Source organism: Monosiga brevicollis, genomic scaffold, assembly GCF_000002865.3.
Source record: "Monosiga brevicollis MX1 MONBRscaffold_15 genomic scaffold, whole genome shotgun sequence".
NCBI classification, from domain to species: domain Eukaryota; class Choanoflagellata; order Craspedida; family Salpingoecidae; genus Monosiga; species Monosiga brevicollis.
In genome coordinates, this window is record NW_001865052.1 from 656,528 (window position 1) to 672,173 (window position 15,646).

The following is a 15,646-nucleotide window of genomic DNA, read 5'->3' on the forward strand; positions in this document are numbered from 1 at the left end:
ACCTGTTGTTCACACGGGCAGGGTGGTGGTTCTCTCAGTGCCAGTGGAGCGTTCTCCGTCTTGTTCACTGGCTCGTTCGTCGTGCGTCGTGCGTCGTGCGTCGTGCGTGTGTCGCCGCCGCCTTAGGGGTGAGAGGGAGCCAGAAGAGCCTGGCACTTACACTTGGCTTCTGTTTGCCTGTCTTCTCTGGCTAGGTTCTGGTGAATGAGCTCATCACCCGTCACGATGGCCGCCGCTGCTAAGATTGCCAAGATTGCACCAAGCGTGCCTCCGACCGTCATCCCAGTATGTGGCCTCTGCCTTCTTGCTCCGTCTTCTTGGTATCTTGGGCCTGGGGGCAAGTGCGCGCCGCCTTACTGTTGAGGGCACTCCTGTGTCGATAGGTGGATGTGACGACCAACCTGAACGATGACAACGGCGATGCTGTCATCGTGGTAGCCCCCTTCACCGGTGACGTAGAGGGCGTCCCAGCTGCTCACATTGATGCCATCGCGGCCATCGATGCTTCTGCCAAGTCCAAGGGGGGTCTGTACCTCAACGAGGCCTACGCCGGCAACCGCCTGATTCTGGCCCCAACGGGCCCCTTGACCTCGGATGGTGATGATGTCCGCTCCTTTGCCGATGCCGCCCATGCTGGTGTGGTGCGCGCCAAGGCTGCTGGCGCCAAGGCCCCCATTCTCCTCGTTGCTGGTGCCGTTCCCGCGCAGCGAGTTGCTACCTTTGCCAAGGCCGTCGAGTCTGCGGTTTGTTACTGTGCCCACACACACAAACACACACCCGCACGCCATTCGCTCACCAACTCAAAAGGCATCCTCGGCCGTGGGTCGCCAAGCCAACTGGCATGCTCACGGCCCGCCTTTGCGACTTGTAGCTTCTCGGCGCCCTGTCCGCCACTTATGTGCCCGTTGAGGTGCGCGAGGACCCTCGGGCTCCGCCCTCGGCCAGTGCCACCCTTGACCGCCTCTTGATCTGCACGGCGCGCCCAGACATTGCTGATGTCATTGGCCGTGTCGTGGCCATTGAGGCCGGCCGCGCCGTCTCACGTGACATTTGCGGGTGTGTATGACCCTGCCCATGTCACAAACGCCGCGCTCTCGTGCTGGGCCCTCAATTTTGTCATCTTGTCGCACTGCCTTAAACAGCGGTGATCCAGAACGCATGGCTCCACTGCGTGTGGCCGAATACGTGGAAGAGCTCTTCAAGGGTACCAATGTTACGGTGGCCGTGGAGAAGGGCCCCTTTACTGAAGCCTATCCGCTCCTTGCTGGTATGTATCAGGCTTTCAACCCCCATTCGGGCATGTGTGCCATTCACATGGCGACTGCTCTTTCCTTCGTTAGCCGTGGCCCGCTGCTCCGAACAGGTGCCTCGCCACGCCCCCTGCGTTATCAACCTTGAGTACGCTCCAGCCAACCCTGAGAAGACGCTCTTCTTCGTGGGCAAGGGGTATGTAGCGGCGCTTGAGAGTCGCTGCCTTTTACACTTGAGTCGCAAGGCGGACTGTTCCTCACGATAAGACTTGCGTGCGATATGTGGACTCCTGAAGCGTGACGTACGACACTGGAGGTGCTGATGTACGCTTCTGCCCCCATTGCGCCCCTTCTCGCCTTGTGATGACTTTTGCGAATCTGAACAGCAACCTCACGTTTCTTGGTGCCTGTGCACGTAGGTCAAGGCCGGTGGGATCATGGCCGGTATGCACCGTGACAAGGGTGGTGCCGCTGCCATCGCTGGCTTTATGCGCACCGTCTCCATCCTCGCCCCAGCGGTTGGTATCCGCGCCAACTGCTTCGCTTCGGGACGCACCGCACGGACCGCCGATTGCTCACTCTATGGCGCCGGTAGAACGTGCGGGTGGTGTGCAAAATGTCCATGGTGCGCAACAGCATTGGTGCCGATGCCTACGTGGCCGATGAAATCATCCACTCGCGCGCAGGTGTGCGTACGCGCGTGGGTAACACGGACGCAGAGGGCCGCATGGCCATGGCTGATGTTCTTTGCAAAGCCAAGGCAAGTTTCTCTGCTCCCCGACACACTCGATGCGCTGCAGAAGCCTTGTCAGGGTCAGGGCGCGGTCTAACACAAAATACCATGGCCTGTCCACCCAATTGCATATATCCTCAGGAAGAGGCGCTGAGCGCTGTGAACCCCTTCTTGTTCACCGTGGCAACTCTGACGGGCCATGCCGTCCGAGCGTACGGCACAGGCTACTTTGGTAGGCCTCGGCGCAAATCCTGTGCCCCACGACTTGCATGGCGCGCACACTCACGATCATTCCGGACCCATGGTTGCAGCGACCATGGACAATGGACCTGCGCTGGCTGCCAACGTCTCAGCGCTTGTGGCCACTGCCGGTTGGTGATGCGGTGTTGGGGTGGTTCTTTGCTTTGTTGTTTTGTTTTGGTTTGGTTTTTGGCTTGACGTACCCTTGTGGAGTTTGACGTCCCTTCTGGCTTGGTGTGGCCACACTCTGGTCTAATTGTGGGCAATGCATCATGTCACAGGTTTGAGCATCGGTGACCCAGCTGAGATTAGCACGATCCGTCGTGAGGATTATGCGTTCATCCGCTCCAAATACGTGACTGAGGACATTGTTCAGTGCAACAACTTGCCCTCATCGGGCACCCCACGTGGCCACCAGTTCCCCGCCGCCTTTATGATTGCCACCAGGTGAGACGACCGCTTGTGTATTTTTGCTTTTGACTTGTTTGCTATTTTTGGGTGGTATCCTCTCCTGGACTCGTGGTCCAGTTTTTCTTGAACGACTGCTGCACCCTGCGCCGCGCGCTCTCATACTGCTCTTTGACAGTGGCATGGACAAGCATGGCCTGTGTTCCGACAAGCCAATTCCATACACGCACATGGACATTGCTGGCGCGTAAGTGGCTGCTACAGCTCTTGCCGCTCCCCATTTGCCGGTGCAAGCATCCTCATGCTCTCCCTCTGGATCTTGGTCTGTGTAGCACGCAGATGTGGCCGACGCCCGTGTCAGGCACACCCATTGCGGCCCTGACAGAGACTTTCTTGTAAGCATGCACGAGAAGAAGACATGTTGCTTTGGCCTTTGCCTGCACACTGTGCAGACCGTCGCCGGCAGGCAATGATCGTGATCCAACGCCCCGTCAATTGATGGTAATCCATGCACGGTAGCGAACCCGGGCGGTTGGAAACGCATGCTCGATGCTATGTTTTTTTTTTTTTTTGAAAACTTGAAAAGCGAATGTATGGGGTCATTTGGGCCAGGCGGACTGCCAGGGGCTCGTGCCATTAAACATGACCAGTGGCAGGCGTGCGAGGCACGTCGGGATGAGGCAGCTCGCTGATCCAGTGATTGGCAATCCACTTCTGGCCCTTGATGACATTACACCCACCATGCAACGAACGCTCATGAAGCTGGCCCAGGTGGCCCCGGTCAGTGTGGTGATTATACCACATGATGGCTAAGCAGTCGCGTGGGCGTGTTTGAGTTGCTGAACAGTCGGTCAGAGTTGAGTGGGTGAAAACAAGGGTGTTGGCTCGTACCTTTGCCACGCTTGGGTAGAACCACCTTGCCGGGTCCACACGTACGCGTCTGCCTGTACTTGAGAGGATCGGTGCGCTTGGTCCAGTTGGTATATTCGGCGTCCGTGGTATCAGCCAAGGGGAAAACAGTGCCGCCTATTCACCGCACCACGTCATGAAGGTTTGAGATTCCCAGTGCGAGATCAACCTCAAATCAAAGCTCAAACGTGGGACAACGAGTTGCAGAACCCCACCGCCTTGCTCCGTGTCGACGAGGTAGTACAGCACAGTCATGTAGCGACAGAGACGGCAACGCTTCTCGAGGGGGCGCTCCAGCGCACGCACACCCGTATCAAACCCCCGGGCCACCGGGTCGATGCAGCAAGGACCCAAGTGCTACGATCCACATGTATTTGTTGCCATAAACCACCCAATAGCAAAGTGACAAGCCTGCTGCAATGCGAAAGGCAGGAGGACGGCAAGGCAGTGCAAAACAAACAAGCTTACGTCTGCTTCTGAGTCAAAGTGGGACTCGTAGTGACCGTGGCGATTGTAACGAACTACCTGTGTTTCATTGTGCCCCACGCATGCGACAGTGAACTTGACACTGGCTTCATCGCGTGCGAGGCGTAATGGGACTCACCTGCATTTGCTCCACCTGGGGCATGACATGATCGGGCAGCCGGGCCAAGCGTTGGAGGCGACGATACATGGAGCGCAGATGACGATGGCTATCATGGGCCAGCCAACTATTTGTGCAAAAGGTTTTTCAGAGAAACAGATCTTATGAGCCATCGCGCAAGGCTGCAGCCACAAAAGCATGTAGGCGCGCGGAAGGCCAGGGCGCACGTTTGATCACTGAAGCGAAACAAGTTGTTGGCCTCATCCTCAGACAGCTGAGTTGTGTCCTGAGCGAGCCGAGAGAGGAGAGTGCATGAGCAGATGTACAGGCCCGTCAGTCAAAAAAGAAGTTGTGAGCCTGGGAGAACGGGAAACAGAGGCGAGGGTGCCCACCTTGTCTTTCTCGGCTAAGTTGCTGCCATCCAAGTAGGTGTGGTCAGATTTGAAGAGACCTTGCTTGCCGGCCAGGCTACATGCGAGGACCAGAGTGAGTGATCCCAACGAGCTTGCTCCAGTCATTCTGGTTCTCAGCGTGAGCACCAGTCGTTGGCCGAGCAAATCAACAGCCTTTGCTCGCTGGAGGGAAGGTGGGGTACGTACGACAGGATGGTTTCGCATTCCTCTCCGGTAAGAAAATCCTCAATTTCTGTGGACCAGCATAGAACAAGTGTGAGGCAGCCTTGGTTCCGAAAGAAATTTCCTGTGCCCGAGAAGCGGATGCTCAAGCCATGATCCACCCAGCGAGGTGTTGCAGGCCGGACCAAAGATGGGGGGATTGGTGGCCATGGTGCGCATGGTGTAAATGCGACCGCTGTCGTCGAGGCGCACTCTGTGGCGGTGAGGGCCAGAGCAAACGCAGTCAGGCATGCACTACATAGGCGCAACGGCGAGGTAGGCCGAGCTGGCAAGCACAAACACCGATGCCGGTAGACGCGGTGAGCTGTGGAACTGACCGGCGGGTAAAGTTGACCTCGACTGGGTCCCAAACCACGAGGTGCTCTGGGATGGTGGGCTCGATGATATCCGCATCGCGCATCTTCTCGGCGAAACGTAAGGAATTCAGGTGAACCACGGTCACTGCCAGGACCAGGCTCAAGGCCACGGCCGGACTGCGAATCATGGCCCGTGGTCGGCTCGTGCCTCTCTCCTATGACGCCTCTGACCTCCAACAACACTTTTCAGCACCACAACCAAAGCAAAGAACCTGAGGTCAGATCCAAACCAGCCCACGTCAGTCTCGCCCAACCAGCCTTGCTGCACCGCCAGCCGTGCACCCGTGCATCCGTGCATCCATTCGTCCACCCATACCCCACACCACCACCACAACCACAACAACACCACCACCACCACCACCACCACCACCACCAACCGTCTGAGACCCAGGAACGCCAACTGCTGCTGGGTAGAGTGCAAGCACAGCGCCCAAAGGAAAGAGAGGAGCCACACACGCATTCGCGATGAAATTTGTCAGAAAAAGGCTTCAGTATTGTCAGATTGTCATATTATCAGCGGTCTATTGTCAGGACCGCGCCAATCTGACGGTTATGGCCAGCGAGAACCCAGCCCTCGGACAGGGAGAGGGATCGGCAATCAACGAAAACCTCTGTCTCATCTTGTACCTGCCGTTGTGACCAAATGCGTAGCAGACATTCGAGCACAAAGAGTGATTTTATAACCTCGATTCTTTCATTTTTAAGCTGTTTGCATGTGGCATCGGCAGAGCCCTTGATGCCAGTGTGGGTTTGACAGAGTTAGGAGCGTTCGCCAAACTGGCTCATCGGGCATCTTGTTCGTTGTCAAAGTTGGTCAATCCAAGAGAGGAAGCCTTCAAATCTGTGCTCAACAAGGTCGTGCAGTTGCGAATATTGAATCGTTGCTCCAGCCGGGCATGTTCACCCAATCTTCACGCGTCTCAAAGATGCAAGTACATTCTCCCGAGTCGAAGTGAATGGTCTGGTTGCTGCCAGGCACTGACAACAAACTTCTCGCATCGTTGACTACAAAGACGAGGTCACAATACAATTATGGACGAGAAACAATTGAGAAGGCGAGGGTATCAGATAGGAAAAAGAAGCGCGGCATGTGGCTCGGCCACTGACGCCAATAATATATTACATGTATTTCATCCCTACCTTCTTCATTTACGCTGTGGACACGAAGGCGTTTCTGCGTTTCAGCGCGGCGAATGTGGTTGAGCAAACCGTGCACATACGAGTCTGCAAAGAGGTACATAGGATGGGTAAGCAACAAACCGACAAAAGCATGGTCCATGGTGAGCAAAAGGTTGATACACTTCGTGAAAGCTTTGCCATTCTTGCAACATTGGGTGTGATGAGCGTACTTTCGGAGGATGCAGAGAGGCATCTGAAAATTTCTTAAAACGATGCTTGTTGTAATTCTGCAGGCTAGAAGACCAGTGGCCACAATCATGATACCGAAGGGCGCTTGGGTAGTGCTTGGACATCCTGCCACTAGCGTCAACGGGATATTCTCGGGTAAAACGCGCAAGAAAGTGGTCACGTGCCGCGATGAGAACGGGCATTGCGGTATGGGGCAGCCAACCCCAATCCACTGAAGTAAAGGAGAGCACATCGAAAGAGGGCAAGTTGAAGGCCTGTCACAAACATGGCGACCGGTTTGGATAGAGGGCAGGTTTGTGAGACGGCAGAATGGCTTGACAGCGCCATGCTTCCTGTACAAGTAGATTGCCTGTCGTTGGAGGCAAGCGGAGGAAAGCAAGTGGATAAGGGGTCAGGCCAAACATCAAATGGCAGCGTAAGCGAAAAGGCAAGGGGGGAGGGCGGGGACCAAGGAACGACGGTTGAGCTTACTTGATCGGATATCTGGTGGCCTTTTAGAAAGTTCATTCGCATCGCCGGAAGCTCGGGCGCTACTAAATGTATTTTACTATTTTTAGCCGTTTCCGTAACTCATCTGGGGTGCAGTCCTTGACGGCAGGCATTTTCCAATACCCGCTCCTTTCTCCTCCTCGTCGCGCGGTTTGGCGTTCGAGGGAGGAAGTCCACCACCTCGCGCTTGGGCACCCTTTTTTGACTTTTGTGTGACGCCTGAGCGAGGTCCTTGTTGGAATTCGGCCGCTTCGGTTGTCTGTGAGCCGTTCGGGGAGCAACTCGTTGTGCTGTCGTTGTCTCATTTCACCACACTGCCGTTTCTCATTCTGCGGTTTTCTTGTGGTTTTGGAGGAGCCATGCCTCCCTGTGTCTATAAACTGCCGTAAAGACCGCGTCGGCGCAAGTTTTTGGTTTTCTTTTTTCCGTATCTTTCTTTCTCTCAAGAATGGCGGCCCCCAACGACAAGTCATCGGCGACCGGTGTCCAGACCGACCCGTCTGGTGCCTACGGTGATGCACGCGCTGTGTATGCCCTACAAGGCCAAGAACTTCTTCTCCTACCAGGCGCGGTGCAGTTGGTGGGGCCGGCCGGTATGTATCGCGATATCTGGCCATTATCTCCCTTGAATTGCTCTCGATTGTTGTGTTTTAAGCTGTGGCTCACAGTGGTTGCTGATTGAACCGAACGCCTATGGCAGGATACGCTCCAGACCAAGCTCTTATGCTCCGGCTGCAACATGAGGAGGAGTCGCATCGCGAAACCAAACGCCAGCTATCTCGAGCCCAGGATGAACTGAAAGAGGCTCAAGATCGTATTCGCGATCTCGAATGCACGCTGGCTGCCAAATCGGAGGAGATTGTCCGACTCGAAGGGAGGGTCACTGAGCTTCGTGGCAAACTACTCGCATCGGAGAAGACCATTGACGCTCTTCAAAGCGAACTAACGGCGGCGAGGAAGGCTATTAAGGGCCTCCAGGACGATAACAAGCAAGTCAGGGAAGAGCTCAAGGAGTCCAACGCAAAGATCGAAAGTCTTCGAGACGACAACAAGCAGCTCCGGAAGGAGCTCAACGAGGACAAGGCCGCCATGGCAGCGCGCCAGGTCGTCTACAACGTTGAAACAAGGATGCGTGCGTGGTTGTGGCCTGACCTCCCCTTGTTGACGTTGAGGAGCGGTCGCATGGTCCCCGTGGGCTTTGACTGCCTGTGCTATTTCCTGCGAGATTTGGCGCGGCGTAAACCTCCCACCTCGGACATTCAAGGCCAGGAGTTTGAGACTTCAAATTTCATGACCAAGTCTCTTGTGACTGTTTTTAACAGCCTTCCCGGGGACGGACGAGTTGCCCTTCTCAACAACTGGGACCAGCTGAACACTGTCATGAAGCAGCAAGGCGTGGCCATCAAAGCATGGAAGGATGCATCGAAGCAACTGCGCGTCGCTGGCAACACAATTGCCCACCCCGACGACGTCCCATCCGAGTCCTGGGACGCGACAGTTCTGAAGGCACAGGAGTTAGTCGTTGCTCAAGTGGGGTGTTCCGCGCTGTTGGGGCCTCTCGCTCGTGTGTGTGCCAACATGCCCGCAGAGTTGGCCGATGTTGACCTCGACGAGTATTGACATGAATCGATCTCTCTCTCTCTTAAACTCTCTCTCTCTCTCCTCTCTCCCTCTCTCTTAAACTCTCTCTCTCTCTCTCTTATACTCTCTCTCTCTCTCTCTCTCTCTTATACTCTCTCTCTCTCTCTCTCTTATACTCTCTCTCTCTCTCTCTTATACTCTCTCTCTCTCTCTCTCTCTCTCTCTCTCTCTCTCTCTCTCTCTTAAACTCTCTCTCTCTCTCTCTCTCTCTCTCTCTCTCTCTCTCTCTCTCTCTCTCTCTCTCTCTCTCTCTCTCTCTCTCTCTCTCTCTCTCTCGTCTCTCGCGTTCGGCGGCAGCGGCGGCTCATCGGTGTTTTGCTGAGGCTGCTCGGTTGGGAGGATTGGCCCTTGTGGACGGGGTCAAGGACCGAGTGGTGGATCCCGCCTCGTTCGTTGGAGGGTGCCTTGAATAGTGCTTGTTGAAGAGAGCATCAAGATACAGTCCGGGGTCGCCTTGCTGGCAAGAACGCGTTGCCATGCCGCCGGTGATCGATACGACTGCGCCTGGGGCCTGGGCTGCAGGCGAGCTCCTGCACCTGCACGCGTGCGACTGGTTGGGCTTTGACTTGGATCATTGCTTGCTGCGGTATAACGTCCCTGCACTAGCTGAGCTGCTTCACTCGGCCTTTTTGCGCTTTCTTGTGGACAACCGCGGCTACCCGGCGCGGCTTCTTGACATTCCCATGAACCCGTCGTTTTTTATCAAAGGCCTGCTCTTTGACACCGAGCGTGGTGTTTTCCTGCGTCTCCGCAATGATGGCACCGTCTTTGCCGCCACCCACGGCACGGCCCCGCTTGCAGCCGCAGCCGCCGAGGCCCTATACCGGCCTGGCGAATTGCAGGACGTGGTGCGGCGCGTGCTCACCAACGGCGAACGTGATCGGCGCTTCACCTGGTTCTCAACCTTTTTTGACATGCCTGCAGCCTGCGTTGTTGCCGAGCTCATCACAGCCATGGATACAGCACGTGCTAATATTGCTAATATTGAATCCCTCACTGCCGCCGCCGCCGCTACCACTGGACCTACTGACCGTGCGCAGCCCGACGCCGAGCTCCGTCTCGCTACCATCACCTATACCGAGATGATGCAGGACGTCTTTGCGGCGCTCTCGGGTAACTTTGACATTGAGCATTTTGCCAACAACTCGGGCTACTTCTTTCCCGCGCTCCGCCAAGACCCTGCTCGGTATGTTGTCTTGCTTTTTTTCAAGTTTTTCTTCCGATTTTTTTTTTTTAAAAAACCCATGTTGTACCCATGCGTGTGCTGCAACGTCGACGTGACAGATGACCTGTGCCCTTCTCTCCCGCTTGATCACTCTGACTTGCATGATGTTTCTTGGGTCGGTAGCTACTTGCACAAATTTTCTAGTGACCTGCGACGCTGGCTTTATGACTTGCGGCACCGCGATGGAGTCAAGCTATTTCTTCTCACCAACTCGCACATCGACTATGTTCACTTTCTTCTCAGCCATGCCTATGGGGCGGCCTGGCCCGAGCTTTTTGACTTGGTGCTGACAAGCGGCAACAAACCTGCCTTTTTTCACCACCAGGAACCGTTTCGTCACGTCTCGATTGATGGCAAGGTTGGCGAGCCCGCGGCACTTCGCCTCGGCTCGACCCACTATTATGTCGGCGGGAACGCCCGCGAGCTAGAGCAGCTTCTCCAGCGACACCGGCGCGACATCACCAACCACAGCGGTACGTCGGGGTGCCCAATGCGAGCAACATGGTCTCGTCCAGTCGGTCGAGTCAAGCATTGTATATCATGCATTTGCACCCGACACCTTTTTGCTCCCCTCCTCTGGGCCTATCCCTCGCCTCTTAGCCTTGGATGTCGTTTATTTTGGCGACCACATCACGGGTGATGTGCTGGCCAGCAGCCACCACATGTCGTGGCGTTCCGTGGCCGTGGTAGAAGAACTCTTGCTGCACGTGTAGGTAACCGGCACGCCTGCCTATTTAGCGCCTTCCTCCAGTCGGCAGCAGCAATAGCTTTCGTTTGCGTTAGCTGCTTTCTCATCCTCGTGTGTGACCAACCGGGATCGTCTACCCGGCACTGCTCTGCAGCGATTTTGCGGCACTGATGCAAACGTCTAGCGCTGAGCCTCTAGCGGCTGTGGACACGGCTATGCGTGCTTTTCTTTGGCCGGCTGCTGAGCGGTATGCATATCAGTCACCCATTCTCTCAGCTCCACCCTCTTTCTTGGTCAAGGTGCCTCATTCGTGGCGGCCCATGCCATGATCGTTTGTGCAGCTGGGGCGCTTTGTTCTACGGCACTGCACGGGTAGAGCCCTGCGATACGTGTTTTATGCTCTACGAGGAGCTGTTGCGACGCCATAGCACGCTGGTCGTGCCCCACCTAGATGCGCTGGCTGAGCATGATCGCCAGCACGTAGGTCACCCCGCAGTTGGACCGGGAGGGTTTGAGGATGGTGGGCTGGTTATTCCCACCTACGGCGGACGTCTTGAGCCTACCTCGCGACTGCAATCCCTGAATGCTTCGGTTGAATCACGTGCTGACCTAGCACTTGAAGACTAATGGGGCTGGTAGGGCAACACAAGTGGTTGTTTTGGTTTTTTGGTTGTTTTTTTGGTTTTTTGGTTTTTCCTTCGAACAATCAATGGAAACCCGTGCTCGCATCGCCTTTCTCGACCACCCACCCCCACCCTTCTTAGATAGCACACTCAGCTTTGCGGACTGAACAGGGGGACCTTGGGATACACATCAGCAGCTGCAGGAAGAATTCACATGTCAAGCCAAAGTGAGGGTGCACGCAGAAAATGCCATGGCGTTTCCAAGTGATGGTGATTACCCATGTTCCCTTCATCGCGGGCCCCGAGTAAGGATACTTCTTGCTTTGAGCTACACGGCCCTTGGAAGCCAAAGGGACCAAGCGGGGGAAGACTCGAGCATAGGGTGGAGCATGGCTCACTGATGTGTCATTTTTTACCTTTGCCAGCGCTTGTTTTCAAAGGGCTCCAAGTTTCGAAAACGCCGCACTGTCGTCCTCAAGACGCCAGTGACCTCAACTTGATCTGATTAACAATCTGGCATCAGCTCATCAGCCATCGCCAGTACCATGTTGCGTGCCTCGACGATGCGTGTTGCCTGTAGCCGCGTCCCCGCGGGCATGCGCGCGAAGAGCACGCAAACTGCACGCAGCAACACCCTGGCGAACCTTGCCACCCTTGGTGCCATGGGCTTGGTGGGCTATTTTGTTGTAAGTGACAACATTTGCTGTTGGCGCATGCTCAAGGCGCGGCTGCCTGCTCTCTCCCCCTCCCCCTCTATCCCTACCTCTTTCTCCCTCTCTCTTCCTCTCCCGCCCCTGATGCTTCCTTCATCCGAACGACTCTTCTAACACTTCCACCACAATCGCGTGTGTCTGTGACAGTACGACAGATACTTTGCCCAGAGCAACTTTCACATCCCCGGCGACATTTCAGAGACCCTGGCCGGCAACCGTGCCGACTCTCTGCCTGGTATCGAGCGCAGCAGTGTCGTTCGAGAAGGACAGCGCCCCGACATCTTGGGTTCAATCGCGCCCCACCCCGAGGTGATCGACGAAAAGATCTTGCCCAGCCGGGCGCCGTAAAAAGCTAACCGTTTTGTACTTTCCGCCCTCGTGTGACCAGAACTGTCTACATGCGCCGCCTGTTTATGAATAGCAAAATCTGCTCCACCAAGGATCTCTGGCAAGGGTCAATCGCGAGTTGTTCACGAGTCCAGACCCGATGCCCAAGAGGGAGCATTCTAAGTTGACTCGAAAATTGATCATGTTGAAACCAGCCCACGTACCAATGACGACCGCGTCTAGACAGCCCGCATCTCTGCGTCCTTGACCAGATGGTTATAGCTCATCGCCTGCTCACCGTCTGTTCTGCGCACGGCGACAAAGCCAACAGCACAGGGTTAGAGCTCAAGCAAGTTAGGAACCCCAAAAATGAACAGCAGTGGGTCACCACAAGAAAAACAAAAGCTTTCTCAAGAGCTTCAATAATTGAATGGACCTGTGAATGGATATGCTGGTGGTAGTAGTTGATGGCTCATAAATTCAGAGAACGTCGCATAACCACAGAAAGCTCGACGATGCAGGTGGCTAGAGCAAAGGCGCAATAAATAGGCAGGGCGGCTTGCACAGGCTGAGCTCGAATAGTGTGTGTGAAGGTCCAGTCAAATAAACAAAAAGAAAAAAAAGAAAAGGTCATGAACTTTTGAGGGCCGCTGCTTCAACGCGTCTTTTGCTGGCACGTTAAAGAGTGCGGGCAGCCATGATGGAGCTAGGCGTGCTTGCGCACGGCCTTGGCTAGCGAGTGCGGCAGTCGAAGATGGGGCACGTAGGCGGGGTTGTTTGTACAGCCGCTCGTCTCCATGGCGTCCCAAGCCAGCATTTCGTGAGGCTTGGTGTAGTGGCTACCCACCCAGTTCTCAACGCAGCAGCGCTCCATGGGCTGCGTGTCCTTGGAAAACTGGTCAAACCAGTACGTGGAGCCGGGTTTAGGGGCTCGGCCCTGACGTTCAATAGCAACGTGCAGTGGGTGGAAACGATGCTTGCCATCTGGTCCACGTGTGTCCAGGACCTCGACACCGATGGCCGTGAAGGTTTGTCCAGCTTGCAGATCATCACCTTGACCAAAAGCCGGTGGCGTCCATTCCAGCCCCTCGCGAGTGCGGTCGCCCAGGCGCTTGAGTGCAGCTCGGCTCACGACAACGCCGGGGCCACCGGCGTTGAAAGGTGAGTTGCGATCGCCCATGTTAAAGAAGCGGCGACCGAGTGCGACGAGGTGGTCCGGGGACATGGTCTCCACATACTCCTTCAGATTCTCCATGACAATGTAGGTGTCATCGTCAGCGCGCACAAACCAGTCGGCGCGGTCCAAGTAGTGTTCGTACATGTGCATGTAGGCAAATTTGCCCTTGGTTCGCAAGAACTTGCGATCATCCGGCTCGTCAATGTGCATGATGGCTGCATTGAGACCGGGGGCCGGCTGAGTAGTAACAAAGACGAGCTCATTGCAGCGCTGGCCCCAAGTGGCATTGATCATGCGAGCTTTGGTGTCGTGATTGCCTGGGTGCGTGATGACAAAGCAGGCGACTCGAACGCCAGCAGCACGGACCGCAGCGTTGTACTGCGCCAGCAGGCTCTGAGTTGGCTCCTCCATGGGCGCCTGTGAGGGAGGGTCTGCATCGGGGACGGGCATCCAAAAGTCTTGGCAGTTGTTACCACAGGGCGTTAGTCGGATATTATTCATGTGCGGCGACAAGCAAAGACTGGGGTTGGCCTGGCTACGGAGCAGCCCTGCGCGATGTGGGGCGGGGGCCTCCAGGCGCCATTGCTGTGCTTTGGAATCGGCTTCGCACGGCTTGGTGCTGATGCGGTGTTCTTGGATGTTGGCTTCGAGGCAAACCGACTGCTTAACCAAGCGAATCTGTCCCTTGGCTGTCAAATAGGCATTCTCATTGACGGTGGTACCGCAGGCCAGCAGCAGCACGCGGCCGTCAGGGGTCAACTTGACACAATCTTCGACGGCACGAAACACGGAGCGGATCTGGGAACCCTCTGTCGCAAAGATGTTCGTCAGACCGGCATCTGAGGTAAGGCGTGGCGAGTCCCGAGCGAGGCGCGGCGGGTTGACCACAAGCCCGGTCTTGACCCCATTTTCAGCGCCAGCGTGCAAAGGCTGTTGAGGGGCGGCGCTGCGCCTCACGCTCTGAACATCGGCCCTCAGGCCCTGCAAGTCGCTGCGTAGCTCCTCGCGAAGTTGGCGCAGCGCGCGTGGTATGTCATCAGCCCCGGTTGCAGCCCCGGTTGCAGCCCCAACAGCATCAAATTCACTGCCGCGAGTATCGGCTGATCGTGTTTGCAAGACCGTGTACTGAAGATACCATACCGAGCTCAGCGTTAGGGTGCCCAACAGCAGCATGGCAATGCCCAGGCGCTGCTCCACCATTGTGGCGATCTCAGCCAAACAAGAAGCGCCCACGTGTGTTTGCGTGCAGCACAAACGTGCCTCCACACGCGCCCTGATCAATTCACACGAGGAAGAAGACTTGCTTCTTTACCACCACCACCACCACCACCACCGTCGCCGCCACCGTCGCCGCCCACCGCCCACAGCGCTCTAACGGCTCAACACGAGATACAAGAAACTGTGGTGTGTGACGAGTAGCCGCTATTTCTTGAGTCTGACAAAATCAAGTTAACAGGCATTTTGCTTTTTTACATCACTCATGTGCTTCGTACAAAGCTGCTGATCCAAGCTTGTTACAAGCAGCTTTCTAAGGGTTTTGGGAAGTCCCATAGCATTGTGTGTGTGTGTGTGTGTGTGTGTGTGTGTGTGTGTGTGTGTGTGTGTGTGTGTGTGTGTGTGTGTGTGTGTGTGTGTGTGTGTGTGTGTGCGTGTGTGTGTGTGTGTGTGTGTGTGTGTGTGTGTACACGAACCCAATTGTTGCTGAGGGAAGGGCCACTTACCAAGTGACCACCGCGCGCCACTTGATTTTTCGTCGCGCGCTTACCTTACGACGCCTCGGCGCTTTGTAGCTTGCCGCTCTTGAAGGCAGTTCGCGAGGCACAGGTGCGGGGCCGGGGGCATGTACCCTCGGAGGAGAAAAATGCGAAAGCGGCATCTTGTGACGGTGACCAAGTTTCCATACGTTGTTGTAGATTTGTGGACGATCGCGGATGCTCTGAAGGTGGCCCTCACACTCATCGGCAAGCCTCAGCACCCACGGTGTTTTGGTCTATGACCCACGTGATAACGGTAACACGAGGATGTACTTTAGCCAGCGTCGTGCCTGGGCAGACCGCACGACGATGTTGCGTTGGCTGAAGGAGGTACTGATACTAGGAGTGGCTTGTGGCCACTACAGATATTCTGGAAGAGAAGCATAGTTGGTACCAAGAACATTGTTCTGATCTGGGACAATGCCCCCTCACGCATACTTGACTCGGCGGGGTTTTAGAAAGTGTTTATGGGCCTGACGAACTTGCGGTTGTACGTTCAATTGCGTTCTGTGAATCCATTCTCCCAC

The 15,646-nt window shown here is 55.7% G+C and overlaps 5 protein-coding genes across 5 annotated transcripts; 3 read left to right on the plus strand and 2 right to left on the minus strand.

Moving 5' to 3' along the window:
* The first annotated feature begins 199 nt into the window (after positions 1 to 199).
* MONBRDRAFT_33034 (uncharacterized protein) lies at positions 200 to 3,185 on the plus strand. Its single transcript, XM_001747023.1, has 13 exons — positions 200 to 285; positions 384 to 743; positions 872 to 1,056; positions 1,143 to 1,267; positions 1,341 to 1,446; positions 1,547 to 1,574; positions 1,670 to 1,768; positions 1,846 to 2,010; positions 2,125 to 2,215; positions 2,295 to 2,354; positions 2,505 to 2,670; positions 2,810 to 2,878; positions 2,964 to 3,185. The coding sequence occupies exons 1-13, from the start codon at positions 205 to 207 to the stop codon at positions 3,028 to 3,030; spliced, it is 1,602 nt and encodes a 533-aa protein (XP_001747075.1). The 5' UTR covers positions 200 to 204; the 3' UTR covers positions 3,031 to 3,185.
* Positions 3,186 to 3,657: 472 nt separating this feature from the next.
* Positions 3,658 to 5,242, minus strand: MONBRDRAFT_26710 (uncharacterized protein; the record flags this gene model as incomplete). Its single annotated transcript, XM_001747152.1, has 8 exons — positions 3,658 to 3,897; positions 4,009 to 4,065; positions 4,145 to 4,250; positions 4,351 to 4,409; positions 4,516 to 4,591; positions 4,723 to 4,822; positions 4,884 to 4,951; positions 5,076 to 5,242. 8 exons carry the CDS (start codon positions 5,240 to 5,242, stop codon positions 3,658 to 3,660), a joined length of 873 nt encoding a protein of 290 aa, XP_001747204.1.
* Positions 5,243 to 7,419: 2,177 nt separating this feature from the next.
* MONBRDRAFT_26711 (uncharacterized protein) lies at positions 7,420 to 8,652 on the plus strand (the record flags this gene model as incomplete). The annotated part of the gene is made up of 3 exons (XM_001747024.1): positions 7,420 to 7,564; positions 7,672 to 8,501; positions 8,560 to 8,652. The coding sequence occupies 3 exons, from the start codon at positions 7,420 to 7,422 to the stop codon at positions 8,650 to 8,652; spliced, it is 1,068 nt and encodes a 355-aa protein (XP_001747076.1).
* A 436-nt stretch (positions 8,653 to 9,088) lies between these two features.
* On the plus strand, positions 9,089 to 11,177 carry MONBRDRAFT_33035 (uncharacterized protein; the record flags this gene model as incomplete). The annotated part of the gene is made up of 4 exons (XM_001747025.1): positions 9,089 to 9,798; positions 9,961 to 10,310; positions 10,438 to 10,546; positions 10,867 to 11,177. 4 exons carry the CDS (start codon positions 9,089 to 9,091, stop codon positions 11,150 to 11,152), a joined length of 1,455 nt encoding a protein of 484 aa, XP_001747077.1. The 3' UTR covers positions 11,153 to 11,177.
* Positions 11,178 to 12,894: 1,717 nt separating this feature from the next.
* Positions 12,895 to 14,565, minus strand: MONBRDRAFT_26713 (uncharacterized protein; the record flags this gene model as incomplete). Its single annotated transcript, XM_001747153.1, has 2 exons — positions 12,895 to 14,367; positions 14,506 to 14,565. The coding sequence occupies 2 exons, from the start codon at positions 14,563 to 14,565 to the stop codon at positions 12,895 to 12,897; spliced, it is 1,533 nt and encodes a 510-aa protein (XP_001747205.1).
* Between the last annotated feature and the right edge of the window lie 1,081 nt (positions 14,566 to 15,646).